The following is a 14,349-nucleotide window of genomic DNA, read 5'->3' on the forward strand; positions in this document are numbered from 1 at the left end:
TCTGTAAATTCACTCCCAAAATGACACTGTTATGTGGGCTGGCACCATAAACACAGCCATTTTGTCTGCTTCATCCAATCGGGAGTCATCTCTGACAGAGTAAGTGTGTTTTATTTGTTGTTCAGACATTCTGTGGTCTCCATTAACCAGTCGTCTTTGTCCTTGGTGACAGCACAGTATAGTAGAAATGGCTGCCTTTGTAAAGTACATCAGGTGCAGCCCTTTGACTTGGGTAGTAAATAATAATTCTGTGTAATATAATAATTTATATAGTACTTTTCTCCCACTCAAAGCACTTTACAGTGATGAGTCGGAAACTTGCCCCAACAACCACCAATGTGTAGCACCCACCTGGCCATTTTGAGCCAAAATGGTCGCCACACATCAGCTGAGGTGGAGAGGGAGAGAACATTTATTTTAGTAAATGTAATCAGGGGATGATTAGGTGGCAGGTTGACAGAGCCAAATATGTAATTTACTGTGAAGAGTGTCATCGGATCTTTAATGACCACAGTGAGTCAGGACCTCAGTTTAGCATCTCATCTGAAAGATGCAAATTCTGAATTTCAGACTGTGTGTTATGTTTACCAACCAGGAGTTCTTTTGAATCTTTCAGTTTTACAGCCTTATAGGAAGTGGCATTGGCAAACGGCAAAACACGTTGACAGTAATACTGGTTGCAACAACAGCCCGTAAGTCTTGGGTGGGCCGTTTTTCTGGCTAAATGAGCTAACTGGCTGTATTTACCAACACTGGTTCACTCCTCGATGAGATCACAGTACAATGTTTCATACATGGACACAAGTACAGTCTTTACAGATTCATGTGCTTATCAGGTAATGTAGCTAAAATGTTAAATGGTATAAATGTTAGAGCTAATTATGTAATTAAGGCCAGAAGTTGGAATGAAAACCAGAAAAAGATTGTTGACTTTGTTGCCTTTGTTGACCATCTCTGCTCCAAGTGCTTGGTATTTTAAAAGAAGGAAATTATACAATGGTGGCCTGAGGAGTAACTTTTAGACTTGATTCCTGATAACATAGCTGTGGGTGGACCTTCCTTTTTTGAGTGTTTTTACTGAGCAACTCACGAACCCCATTATTCACAGTTTTCCATACAACTGCTTTCTGAAGTGAGAGCGAGACCCATTTTATTAATTATTGTCCTTGCCTAATGTTGCAAAGGTGCAGAACTTTCCCTTTGGATAAAATGCTGCCTCATTATTATCAGCTAATATTATGCAGAAGGCTGCACTCTTTAACACTAGGCTGCAGGTTTAACACTTGTGAATGAAGGTATGGTCCCTGCACACAGTCATGGCAAAAAAAGGTTTTCAACTCTCACAAGTCACAGTCTTGGCAGAGTGAATCAGCATGATGTAATGTGCAATTATCAACATGTTTAAAAATGTCTGAAGTGCATAACAAAACTGAGCAAGTCACTACAATAGTGGAAAAATAACCATTATTTTTGTTTTCTATTGTGTTTTTCGGTGACTTTCAAATAAGCCCTGTTATGTGCACATTTTCTTTTCATTTAACTTTTTCAGATGCTTCCACATAAGCCTTGTTTTGTCCGTAATCTCATACACTATTCTACATGCAATTTATTTGGCAGACCTGTACCTTAAAAAAAAGTAAAAATCTATCAGCCAATCAGGTGGCAGCAATGAAATGCATAAAAGCATGCAGCCATGGTCAAGAGGTTCAGCTGTTTTTCAGACCAAATGTCGGAATGGGGAAGAAATGTGATCTAAGTGACTTTGACTGCGGAATGATTGTTGGTGCCAGACAGAGTGTTTGAGTATCTCAGAAACTGCTGATCTCCTGGGATTTTCACAACCACAGTCTCTAGAGTTTGCAGAGAATGATGCGAAAAACAGAAGAACATCCAGTGAGCAGCACTTCTGCAAAAACAAAAACGCGTTGTTAATGAGACATCAGAGGAGAAGGACCAGATTTCGGCTGGCGGATTATTGAAGCGATCCACACATCCAGCCAGGTATGTTCCCTGGTTTTGATTACCGCACAGGATGTCCCCTCATGCCTTTTAAAGATTGCAATCAGCTGCTTCAGACCAATGTTTTTTATTAAAAGGGCGCACCCAGGTTGGTATCCTCTTCCCCTTGAGGAATACACTTTCATGAACCCTTGACAGGCCTGTCCCTTATCTGTGGGAAATATTGTATAACCAACACATTTCTGCAAACTTTGAGAACAAAAATGTGAAATGGGTTCTACCTTTTAATATTGAGTAAACACAGAGAAAACAATATCCACTAGACTGCATGTGCAGTTGTATACAGTAATGGGATATTTGAGCCTTGTGGTTGTCCTCGGCTTGCGATAAGCATCACACAACATGAATGCTCAATGCCTTACTTACAGGAACAAGACTATATGCAAATGGTTGGTTGGTTGGCTGGTTGGTTTCTGTCAAAGCAAAGACAAAGTATGCAAACCAGTGAAACTAGCCCTACTGAAAAATGCTGCTACTTTTTGTGTGACTCTGGCAGTAACTGCAGGAAGGGAAATATAAGAGGATATGAAAGTCTTCTGACTTGCAGTTGTGTTAAAGAAAATAGCAGTACAACATCAGTAACCTGATGAACCACTGTTATTAGTAGTAGTGTTATTTCTGCATGGCAAATACTTTACTTGGGTGGCACGGACGGTGCAGTGGGTAGCACTGCCGCCTCAGCAAGGAGGTCCTGGGTTTGGATCCCGGTCGGCCGGGGCCTCTCTGTGCGGAGTTTGTATGTTCTCCCCGTGTTCGCGTGGGTTTCCTCCGGGTACTCTGGTTCCCTCCCACAGTCCAAAGACATGCAAGTTTGGCTGATTGGAGAGTCTAAATTTCCCGTAGGTATGAGTGTGTGAGTGAATGGTGTGTGTGCCCTGTGATGGACTGGCGACCTGTCCAGGATGTATTCCTGCCTTTCACCCAATGTATGCTGGCATAGGCTCCAGCCCCCCTGCAACCCTGTTCAGGATAAGCGGGTTATGATACTTGGGGGGGGTGACATTAAAAATGCAGTTTCTGAAGCAAAACCCAAAAATCCCCAGGAACTGCGGAATGTAGTTCCATACTGGGCTGAAACACCTGTTTCTTGGTGCCAGAAGTTGGTTGACTTGATGCAACGCAGATGCGCAGCACAATGGTTAGGCAACTAAATATTAGTTCAGTAATTTGAAGTGAAGTTAAATCTTGAAAAATGTTTATACAGTTTGAAGACAGTTTGAAGAGAAAAATGTCAACACTGCCAATTTTTAACTGATTAAAAGTAAAAAAATTAAGAATAACGCAGACTAGATAAAATTAGCTAATGCTTTGATTTAACTTTTTTTTAACACACTGCTATTTATTTGCACACAACTGTGCAAGCTGCATAACCTTCCCCTCCACACACACACACACACACACACACACACACACACACACACACACACACACACACACACACACACACACACACACTACCTCTATTTAAACATCCTGGAAATGGGTCACGCAGTACAGATAAAGAACGCATTAGGTGGAGTCCTCAAAGAAAGGTGTGCCTTCACATGCTGTACCTGCGAGCCTGATGTCTCATGGTCACATAAATTCTGTGTACAAAATTTTTTAAACAGTTTTTACAATTTACATCCTGCTGACAGCATTGAATGATCCGAAAAGAAAGTGCGTCATGGCAAACACTTAAACCTGCAAAAGTAGACTGAGCTCATCCTCACAAAGAACCTTTGTGGGTTTTTTCTTACTCCAGGGAGCACTTTTTTTGGAAGTATTCAACAATGTGAGGACATCTCCTTTTTCTTTCACCAGTCTACTCCTTTCACTTGCTCCTGTACTTTGTTGTTTTGTGGTGGAGTGCCAAGCCTTTTTTTCTTTTTTTAAAACCATCTCCTTTCAAATGTACTGTATACTGAGCTCCAGTGAGTATTTTGAAAGGGAAGCCCTCAGGGAAGCCCATAGCCTATTGGCAGGACCGAAAGCTGAGAAAATGGTTTCTCATTAAATTATAAATGTCTGCATTGATATAGCACCTTCATCCAAAGCGCAGCACAACTGATGCTTCTCATTTGCCCAGTCGCACACACACACAGTCACACCCCAACAGCGATTGGCTGCCATGCAAGGTACCATCAGGAGCAATTGGAGGTTAGGTGTCTTGCTCAGGGATCGAACCGGCAACCCTCCGACTGCCAGACGACTGCTCTTACCTCCTGAGCCAATGTCACCCCGGAGGAATGGGCTTTCTCCTGACTATTCTGTTTCTGTAAGCAAGAGGGGGTGACAAGTCCATAAGTCTGCCTGCTTTTGGAGGGCTGTGCCACATGGCATGAATGCGTTCCCCTCAAAAGAACTCGGTCATCCCCTGTCAGCATCTGCCTTTTGCATAATATGTACAATAAGTCATAATATGGGCACGGTAATGTTATCACAAATCTGTTGTTGTTGAAGCAAAGAAGAACTCTATGTCCCGTTTTCTCTGTGGAATGTGTTCTTTGCAGCATCTGCACCAACCGCTCTGTCATCTGGATGGGCTCATTGCATATTCTGTTACTGTTAAGAGCCCATCTAAATGCGAAGAAGTAACACAATCTGCACTGTTACCACTCGGATAAAATTCTCAGCAACACATACATGTAATAACATAGTCAAGCTGTGCTTATTGGTTATATTCCTCCAAGACAACGCTTTGTTTGGGAAATTTAAGATCTCCTGGGGTGGTAAGAAGAACATTTTCTCTGAAATATTTTCAAACTTGCCTCTGGTGAAATATTTTCAAAAGCTTATACAGATGTTCACTAGAAAAGCAAAGTTGATTACCTAAAATATAAAATGTCTCCAAAGGCTTACTAATTTCTTTTTTCATTTTTTAATTTCCAGCCAAGTGAAAGTACCGGTTTTACAGTTGATGAGATGAAGTTTCCACTACTGAAATCCAAAAACTGGCATCCAAAAAGTGAATGTAATTATCCTGTCAGAATTCATGAAATGTGTAGTTTGTATTGTACATTGTATATTTATATATTTTATATATATGCTTTTTATATTTTCAAATATAATGCTTTTTATGCTTTTTAAAATTTTTTTTTTTTTTTACTTTTTGTATCTGTCTTGAGAGCAGCCAAACAATTTCATTTTTGCTTGTTTTGAAATGTGAATGTGGCCTAGAATTCCCCACATAACCTAACATGTTAATTAACAAAACTCCTGCAAAAGCATATTGCTGCCTTCCCAGATTTCGATCCATTATGATATGCCGAAGGAAAGTCGGTTTGTGCTGGAATGCTAATTAGTGGGCTAAACATCATTTCTAGCGGAGAGGGGATGACAAAAGTTCGATAGAGAAAGTGGAGATGTGGAGGGACTGAAGTTTCTTAAAGATGTCAGGGAGGGGCACTACTCAATTGCTACTACTGTTGGCGGCACGGTGGCGTAGTGGTTACCGCAGCTGCCTCGCATAAAGGAGGTTCTGGGTTCAAGTTTACATGTTCTCCCCGTGTTTGCGTCGGTTTCCTCTGGGTACTCCGGTTTCCTCCCGCACTCAGAGACATGCATGTTAGGTTAGGTGTGCTACTGCCATTGCCCTTGACCAAGTTGCTCCCTTGGCGCTTCACTGTGGCTGCCCACTGCTCCTAAGTAACTAGGATGGATCAAATGTAGAGGACAAATTACCCCATGGAGTTATATATATAAATAACAAATATGAGCTATTTTCACGAGCACCAAATGCAAAATGCATTAGCTGTAGAAATCAGTCTGAAGATTTTTCCCAAACAGAATGCTACCAAAGTAAAGACTTGAATGTATAGTGAAGGACTGCAACATGGGCTGGATGCTCATTTGAGACTACTGTAATGGAGGCTAACCTCATTTATATGGACAGTCTCTTTGGTAAACTTTATTCAAACCAAGTCCAGCAGGACAGTGTTGGGGACATATCTGGAGCAGTTGGCACCACTGGAACCAACGTTCTGTCTCACTATTCACCAGAGTATCTACAGTGCTGTGAAACATTATTTGCCCCCTTACTGATTTCCTTTTATTATTGCATATCTGTTATCTTAAATTATTTTCTTTGGGCAAAATGTAATATCTGGCAAAGGGAAACTGAGTAAACACAAAGGACATTTTGTAAATGGTTTCATTTATTTAATGAAAAATCTTATCAAACACTAATATCACCCATGTGAAGAAGTAATTGCTCCCTTAGTTACTCAACCAATTAACCAAATGTAATTGATAAAAAGATTCAACTGATGAAATGCATCCAGGCTTGATTGCAGTCAGTCATATTGAATATAAGTCACTCTTTATTGAACCTAACCATCAGAATGGTGGTTGCCACAAAGTAGTTAATACCATGTTTCTATAAGCACACTAAGCAATGATCAAAGGAAATTTCAGAAGTGATATGAAAAAAAAGTTTAAATATACAATCACCGAGCACTTTATTAGGAACATTTTTACTTTATTAAACCTAATCAGCCAATTGTCTGCCAGCAGTGCAAGGCATACAATCATGTAGATACGGGTCAGGAGCTATAGCTAATGTTCACATCAACCATCACAATGGGAAAAAATTTGATCTATGTTACTTTGGCTGGGGAGTGATTGTTGGTGGCAGACAGGGTGGTTTGAGTATCTCAGAAAGTGCTAATCTCATGGGATTCATGGGACACTAGTCTTTAGAGTTTGCAAAGAATGGTGCAAAAAACGAAGAAAAATAATATCCAGTGAGCAGCAGTTCTGCAGACAGAAACATATTGTTATTGAGAGATGTGAGAGGAGAATGGCCAGACTGGTCAAAGCTGACAGGAAGGTGACAGTAACGCAAATAACCACACATTACAAGAGCGATCACAAAAAATCATAACTCTAAGTGGATAGGCTACAGCATAAGTCTAATAAATACCTAATAAAGTGCTTGATGTATGGAGTCTGGAAAGTGTTACAGCACAAACCGAAATGCTCAGGGACTCTACCAAAGCACATTGAAAGCCATTTTCTCCAAATGGAGAACACTTGGAACAGTGCTGAATCTTTCCAGGGCCCAGATCCAAAGAATTGCAGACCTCCTTAGCCTCATCTAAGGTCAGTTTTCATGGCTCCACAATAAGAAAGAGACTGGGCAAAAATGGGATTTATGGGAGCATCAATGTTCCTGGAAAAAAAACACCTGGATGATCCCCAAGCCTTTTGGGATAAAGTTCTATGGACAGATGGGAAAATGTTTTGGATGACAAAAACACTCTGGATCCCATTATGTCTGGCGTAAAGCAAATACAGCATTTTGCAGTAAGAGAATTATACCAACAGTCAAACATGGTGGTGGCAGTGGGATGGTGTGTGGATGCTTTGCTGTCTCAGGACATGGGCGACTTGCCATTATTGAAGGAACCATAAATTCTGCTCTGTACCAGAAAATTCTTAAAGGGGCAGTTTACCCAAACATAAAATTAAAGTATGTTTCCACTTAACTATGAGCCAGAGTGCTCTCTATCCATCCAGATAGTTTTGCTGAGATGTGAGGAATTTTCTAGATTTGATCTTTTTATTTATTTATGTTCACCTTCATATATTGGACCTCTATGGACCACTCATTTTCTGGTCATCAATGGACTGAACATTAACAGATTCAGTGAAAGCACGCCTGTGTTTTGCTCAGTGATTTTGCCAGCTGTTTGCTGCATTTGGCTTGCGTATCATGTCTGCCAGCTATGAACTTTAGTTTGTGAAATTGTGCCAGGACAATAGGGACTCCTTTTGCTTGCAATGCCAGACTAAAAAGAAGACATGGACACTTTGCCACAGAATATTGGTGTGCCTCGGTGGAAACAAAACGTGTGTGAAAATGATTTCACACGCATGTGTTTTGTGTTTACTCAGGTTCCCATTGTCTGACATAAAATTTTGTCTGAAGATCTGAAACCAATGGAGGAAATCAGAAAGGGCAAATATTTTTACATGGCAATGCATATTTTTCATGAAGTAAATGACCATTTCGATCCCATAAGCATGAGCTTCAGTGATCTTTTCCTTCAACAACAAGAACAATGCATGGAGCATGGCTGCATAAGGACAGAATGTCTTATAACACCTCTATATCATGGTTGTAAAATAGTATGGAGGATATCTTTCACATACTGCCCATCGTGTACTAAACATAATTTAAATTCAGGAACACTTAATCATCACAATATAACACCAAGTCAGTTAAACTTCAGGGATATCAATCTGTCTATTTAGGAAGCACCGGTGATTGTGAATACATTTAACCTGCTTTGTTGCAAATGAAAGTGACAACAGGTGCAATGGAGATGCAAAAGCAAGACAACCCCCCAAAAGGTAATGGTTTTGCATGTGGTGGCCACAGACAATTGCTCTCCTTATCCTTCCTGACTGATTCTTCTCTAGTTTTGTGTTCTGCTAGTGTCCTGCTGGTAGCATGAGGCAGTACCTGTGGCCCAATCAGGTTGCACAGGTAGTCCAGCTCCTCCAGGATGGCACATCCATACGTGCGGTCCCAAGAAGGTTTGCTGTGTCTCCCAGCACAGTCTCAAGAGCATGGAGGAGATACCAGGAGACCGGCCATTACACAAGGAGAGCTGGACAGGGCCGTAGAAGGGCATCAACCCAGCTGCAGGACCGGTATCTGCTCCTTTGTGTGAGAAGGAACAGGAGGAGCACTGCCAGAGCCCTACAAAATGATCTTCAGCAGGCTACTGGTGTGCATGTTTCTGACCAAACTGTCAGAAGCAGACTCCATGAGGGTGGCATGAGGCCCTGACGTCCTCTAATAGGACCTGTGCTCACAGCCCAGCACCATGCAGCTCGATTGGCATTTGTGAGAGACCACCAGAATTGGCAGGTCCGCCATTGGCACCCTGTTCACAGATGAGAGCAGGTTCACACTGAACACATGTGACAGGCGTGAAAGAGTCTGGAGACACCATTGCGAACGTTATGCTGCCTGTGACATCATCCAGCATGACCGGTTTGGCGGTGGGTCAGTAATGGTCTGGGGAGGCATATCCTTGGAGGGTCGCTCCTCCATGTCATAGCCAACGGTACCCTGACTGCTGTTAGGTACCGGGATGAAATCCTCACACCGATTGTCAGACCTTACCCTGGTGCAGTGGGCCCTGGGTTCCTCCTGGTGCAGGACAATGCCCGGCCTCATGTGGCCAGAGTGTGTAGGCAGTTCCTGGATGAGGAAGGCATTGATGCCGTTGACTGGCCCTCACGTTCCCCTGACCTAAATCCAACTGAGCACCTATGGGACGTTATGTATTGGTGCATCCAACGCCACCAAGTACTGCCACAGACTGTCCAGGAGCTCACTGATGCCCTGATCCAGGTCTGGGAGGAGATCCTCCAGGACATCATCCGCTGACTCATCAGGAGCATGCCCAGACGTTGTCGGCAGTACGTACAGGCACACGGGAGCCATACACACTACTGACTCACATTATTGCCGTGATAAAATTCACGCAAGTTGGATCAGCCTGTGCTTTCAATTTTTTACTTAGATTTTTGGTGTGATTTTGAATCCAGCCCTCAATGGGTTGATGATTTTGGTTTCCTTTGACCGTTGTTACGTCATTTTGTTCTCAATAAATTATACAATGTGTCCCCTTAATTTTTTGAGCAGTGTATATAGAGAAAAATGTATGAAAATTTTACTCGTAGTGTTTTGAATGGACAATTTTGGGAGAGGTGACCATGTTTGCAAGCCAATTTGTTTTTCAGTTGCTTAAAATAATTGAATAACTAAATAACCAAATCTGTATTGTACCTTCTTTAATTCCATCCAATGTGCATTATAATAAGGATTTGGTCAATTCAATATCCCAAGTGTGCGATTACCTATTTGAATTGCAAAAATAAATTAACCCTTTTCATTCTGGACTGCTTATGTTGGGAGAAAATATGTTAGTGTTTACAAAATGAATTTGATACTCTAAAAGTTACAGTAACTTCTTTGTTGTTGTGGTTATTTATGTTTTTTTTAAAGAATACACATTTGAAGTAGCATATTTAAAGTCGTGCTAACACCAGGGGGATATTCAAATGGGAAAAACTGCACGACGGATGCACTCCCATTCCGTGTGAAATGATTGTAGCTTAGCTACACAATATCTGAGAACAAGAATAGGCTACCAATGAACGGAATTTACTCATAAAAAACATTGCATTTATTGCATACATCTAACAACTGTAGGTGTTATCATTGCTCTACAAATGATTGGCGGATTTTATTATTATTCACACTAACAAAATGAATCCGCGTCATATCTTTGAAGGTGTTCCAAACTTGGTTCTGTCTGCCGATCTGCATGTAAAACATTTCGGGTCCGGACAAGCTTTGCTAAAATTCTGTGGGCAGTGTCATATTACAACGCGGTACCTCCTGGAGTATATAGCTACGCGTTCGTGTTGCTGATCTGTCACTGACTTGAGGTAAAGCACACGTTAACACACGGACTTAACTTTCTTTTCGTGTAAAATGGAAATGCATGCCAAGATGTCAAAATCCAAAACTGCTTCTGTGTTCCGTAACATCAAGGTATGTATTTATGAATTTATGAGTGATGATATTGTCCTGATTTGTACATTTGAAAACAGCAGAGGTTGTGCTTTAGAAGAAGTTTCTGCAGCTACTTCCCATTCCCACGTTTAATTTTCAATGGCATACATGTAAGCTAAAATTGTTAACCTTCCTACAGCATATTCGAATTGTAAATTAAAATGCTTTTATATGATTCCAGTATTCCGGTTTTCTTTGTTCCTCAGTGTTCTTTCAGTGGCGACAGGGATGCTTTATACGACTAAAGAGTATCTTCAGAGAAACTATTTTTAACAGTGTGGTTACTATTCCTTGCAAACACGATGGGGCAGAACATGCAACGTGACCTTCTTATTTTATTTTGTTTTTGAAAAGAGAGTGTATTGCCTTTTTTAAAGTATGAAATGTTATTACAAAGCATCATACTACTTAAACTGTGTTAAACCGCTGAGCACTTAGATAGGCTCAAGTAATGAGACCCAGTATGACTGTTCATCTTGTTCACCCAGGTACAAAATAAAGATTCCTTTAATATGAGCGACAGAGTAAAACATGGAAAACCTCCAAAAGCTACATGCAGTGTAGTGGAGGTCCATATAATCTCTCTTGTCACCTGGAATGTTCTGCTCTAAGGAGCAGATATGCGTTGACCATGTTGTACACACTGTCTAACTCACAGATATGAAGGGTTATACATATACCTGCGTGTCCTATGGTATTGTACCTTACAATATTTAAGTTTGACTGTTTTTAATAGTTGTGAGGTGTAATGATTCAGCTTGGCTAATAATGAAACTCTACAGTTTCAATCCCCAGACAGGTCACGTCTACCTTTGAGTGTGTTAATCTTGAACTGCCTTATTAATAACTAGATCCATGCATGGGTAATGTGTCACATGCAAGCTGTGAAATTCAACCTGGATAAGTGGGTCTGGTAACTAAAAATGCTTTACATTGTTATGTAGAATGGTTCTAAAGTGTTTTGCTATTTTAGTTAATTAGCCTCATTTCTCAAAAATTATATACATAGCGTTAATGCCATTTACCATAAATAACCATGATAGTGGTGTTTGGTAAGTATACTGATTAGCTGAATAGATATGGAATAAAAGGTGATGCCCTATTGTATTATTTTCAATAAAGGTATTGCATGCATCAGAAAAATATGGTACATGAGACCTGAGGCAGCTACATTAAGTAATGAATGCAGATAACACCTTTGTTTTTGCAGATAAAGCTATTGTTTATCTTGTATACAGCGCAATAGTTCTGTTTTGCTAATGTATACAGTATAGGAGAAAGTTGCAGGTCACAGCTTGTTTGTAATGCATTGACATGACAAGATATTTGGTTTGTTATGTGCTCTCCTTATAGGGATAGATCTTTGCTCAATGGGCTTTGGGTCATAGAAAAAGAAAATATACAGATTGAGACATACACTCACCAAGCAATTAGGAACATTTTTACTTTATTACACCTACTTATTCTTGCGATTATCTAATCAGTCAATTGTGTGGCAGCAGTGCAAGGCATACAGTCATGTAGATACAGGTCAGGAGCTTCAGTTAAAGTTCACTTCAACCATAACAATGGGGAGAAAAATGCGATCTAAGTGACTGACTGTGCAATGATTGTTGGTGGCAGACAGGGTGGTTGAGTATCTCAGAAACTGCTGATCTCCTGGAGAGGACACACTAGTCCTTAGCGTTTGCAAAGAATGGTGCAAAAAACTGAAGCAAAATCCAGTGAGCAGCAGTTCTGCAGACAGAAACACATTATTACATTACATTACATCACATTATTAGAGAAGTCAGAGGAGAATGGCCAGACTGGTCAAAGCTGACAGGAAGGTGAAAGTAACGCAAATAACCACACATTACAACAGCAGTAACCAGAAGACCATTTCTGAACTCACAACGCATCATAACTTTAAGTGGATAGTCTACAACAGTAGAAGTCTAAAAAATAAGTCTAACAAATACTTAATAAAGTGCTCACTGAGTACATTCCAATGTCATGATCTAGTTTTAAAAAACTGCAATACATGAGTGAGAGACCTCCTGCACCCTCATGGATCCAGGCTGAATATCAGCATCCAGCATCCAGCTGTTCCAGCTCTCTTTCACCATAGATATAGGCCAGGATTCAATCAACATTTATCCCTAATTTTGACCGTCCATTCAATGCAAGTGTATTCCTTTCACAAACATAGCTTGGCAAGTTCAGCCAAGACCAAAATTGACTTTCCAGACTGTGCTCGCGAAGAACAACACTAATTTAGCCGGCGTGCATGTTTCAGCATGTTTGCTTGAAGCCCTCTAGCTTCTTCAGGTGCCCTTGTTCTCTCCCAGTCGAAAGGTGATGCCTGGCAGGCACAGAAACTTTTCAGGCACAGTTACAATAACATCCTGATGTATTAGAACATCTAATGTCTCTTGAGAAAGCATCCATGTGTTTCCTTTGCCATGGCGTTTCCTTTTAGGTCTTGCAATCGGGATCGAAACCCACAGCTTTCAAGCACTGAGTCAAGCTCTTGCAGCAGAGTTTAATGAATGTCCACCGCAGGGACTGCCAATACCTCCTGGAACTTCATAAAGAGTGCTGTTAGTTCTCTTGGCTTGGGACCTTGGGCTAAAGTTTGCAGAAAGCAAAAAATTATTATTATTATTTTTTTTTACTAGGGACAGTGAACATTAATCAACATTTTCAGTTCTCACGTCAATGTAAATGTGCCAGAGTTAGCTAATGAGCTCATATTCATCTGCAGCCCCTAATCTGCGTGTCTTACGGGAGGAAACCGGAGTACCCAGAGGAAACTCATGGAGACATGGGGAGAACATGCAAACACTGCAGAGAAAGGCCCAGGCAGGGCTCAAACGCACAACCTTCTTGTTGTGAGGCAACAGTGCTTTCCACTGCGTCACTGTGCCGCCCCAAAGCTTGAGGCCCAGTTGAGGGCTGTCAGTATAATTGTGGAAGTAATGTGGTCTAGTTGTCTACTTTTTAAATTATTGCTTTGCTGCAGAGCAGGCTCAAATAATTTCAACCCTTTCGAAAACAAGTATTCCAAGTGAATTTCTTCTTTCATGTGACTGCACAATAGTATGTTTGATTAGCAACACTGACAGTTATTCAAAATCCTTATTTGACCCCGGTCTGCTTTTCCGTGACGTCACTGATGGTACGCTCTCAGTAGAAAATCTCAGAGAGTGGTCTACACCTGCCTGTTGAAATGCAGCCTGTCACTGTGCCAACTGATACAGTGATACCGCCATTAACGTCTCTCACCTCAGAGTTTATCAGCCTCCTCCCTGTGATCCTGCTGAGCTCATGCCAGGACATAATCAAAATGAGGCGGGTATGCTGGATAAATGAAAAGAGGGAAGCTTGGACACTGGTACGATATGCTGGACAACACAGCAGCATAAACTGTACAGGAACGAGGCAACCTGCATTTGGTGAACAAGACTGTTGTTTCTACTGTTATATGGTGCTTGGCATGACACGGAATGCAGGAGTGTTCAATTTAGTATTACATTTAGGACTCTCCACAGCAACATGCTTGGGCTAATCTGGTCTTTTCAGGCTGCAAAGTTCCAGATGTTGATGAAGTCTTAAATCCTTTCAGCATGGTCTGTTCTCACTGGCAAAATGGAGTATTTGTAGTTTTAGTGTCAGAGCATGTATTACTTTAGGACTCCGATATATTATGTATATTATATCACTTATAATTGCAGTTTAACCATCACTGAACTTGGTTCTGTGTAACAAGT

The 14,349-nt window shown here is 41.0% G+C and overlaps 1 protein-coding gene across 2 annotated transcripts in view; it reads left to right on the forward strand.

The window, feature by feature from the left end:
* The first annotated feature begins 4,629 nt into the window (after positions 1 to 4,629).
* Positions 4,630 to 14,349, forward strand: part of LOC133128467 (solute carrier organic anion transporter family member 2A1-like) — a 29,641-nt gene continuing 19,921 nt past the window's right edge. Inside the window, exons 1-2 of one of the 2 annotated variants that reach the window (XM_061242005.1) lie at positions 4,630 to 4,730; positions 4,891 to 4,972. Coding sequence is in view for 1 of the 2 variants with exons in the window: in XM_061242004.1 (XP_061097988.1) it covers positions 10,517 to 10,576 (60 nt within the window). In the remaining variant the exon portion in view is untranslated. Of the gene's footprint in view, positions 4,731 to 4,890; positions 4,973 to 10,223; positions 10,577 to 14,349 lie in introns of those variants that run through there. The other variant, XM_061242004.1, reaches the window with a different exon arrangement.

Source organism: Conger conger, chromosome 5 (genome assembly GCF_963514075.1).
Source record: "Conger conger chromosome 5, fConCon1.1, whole genome shotgun sequence".
In the NCBI taxonomy this organism is placed as follows: Eukaryota; Metazoa; Chordata; class Actinopteri; order Anguilliformes; family Congridae; genus Conger; species Conger conger.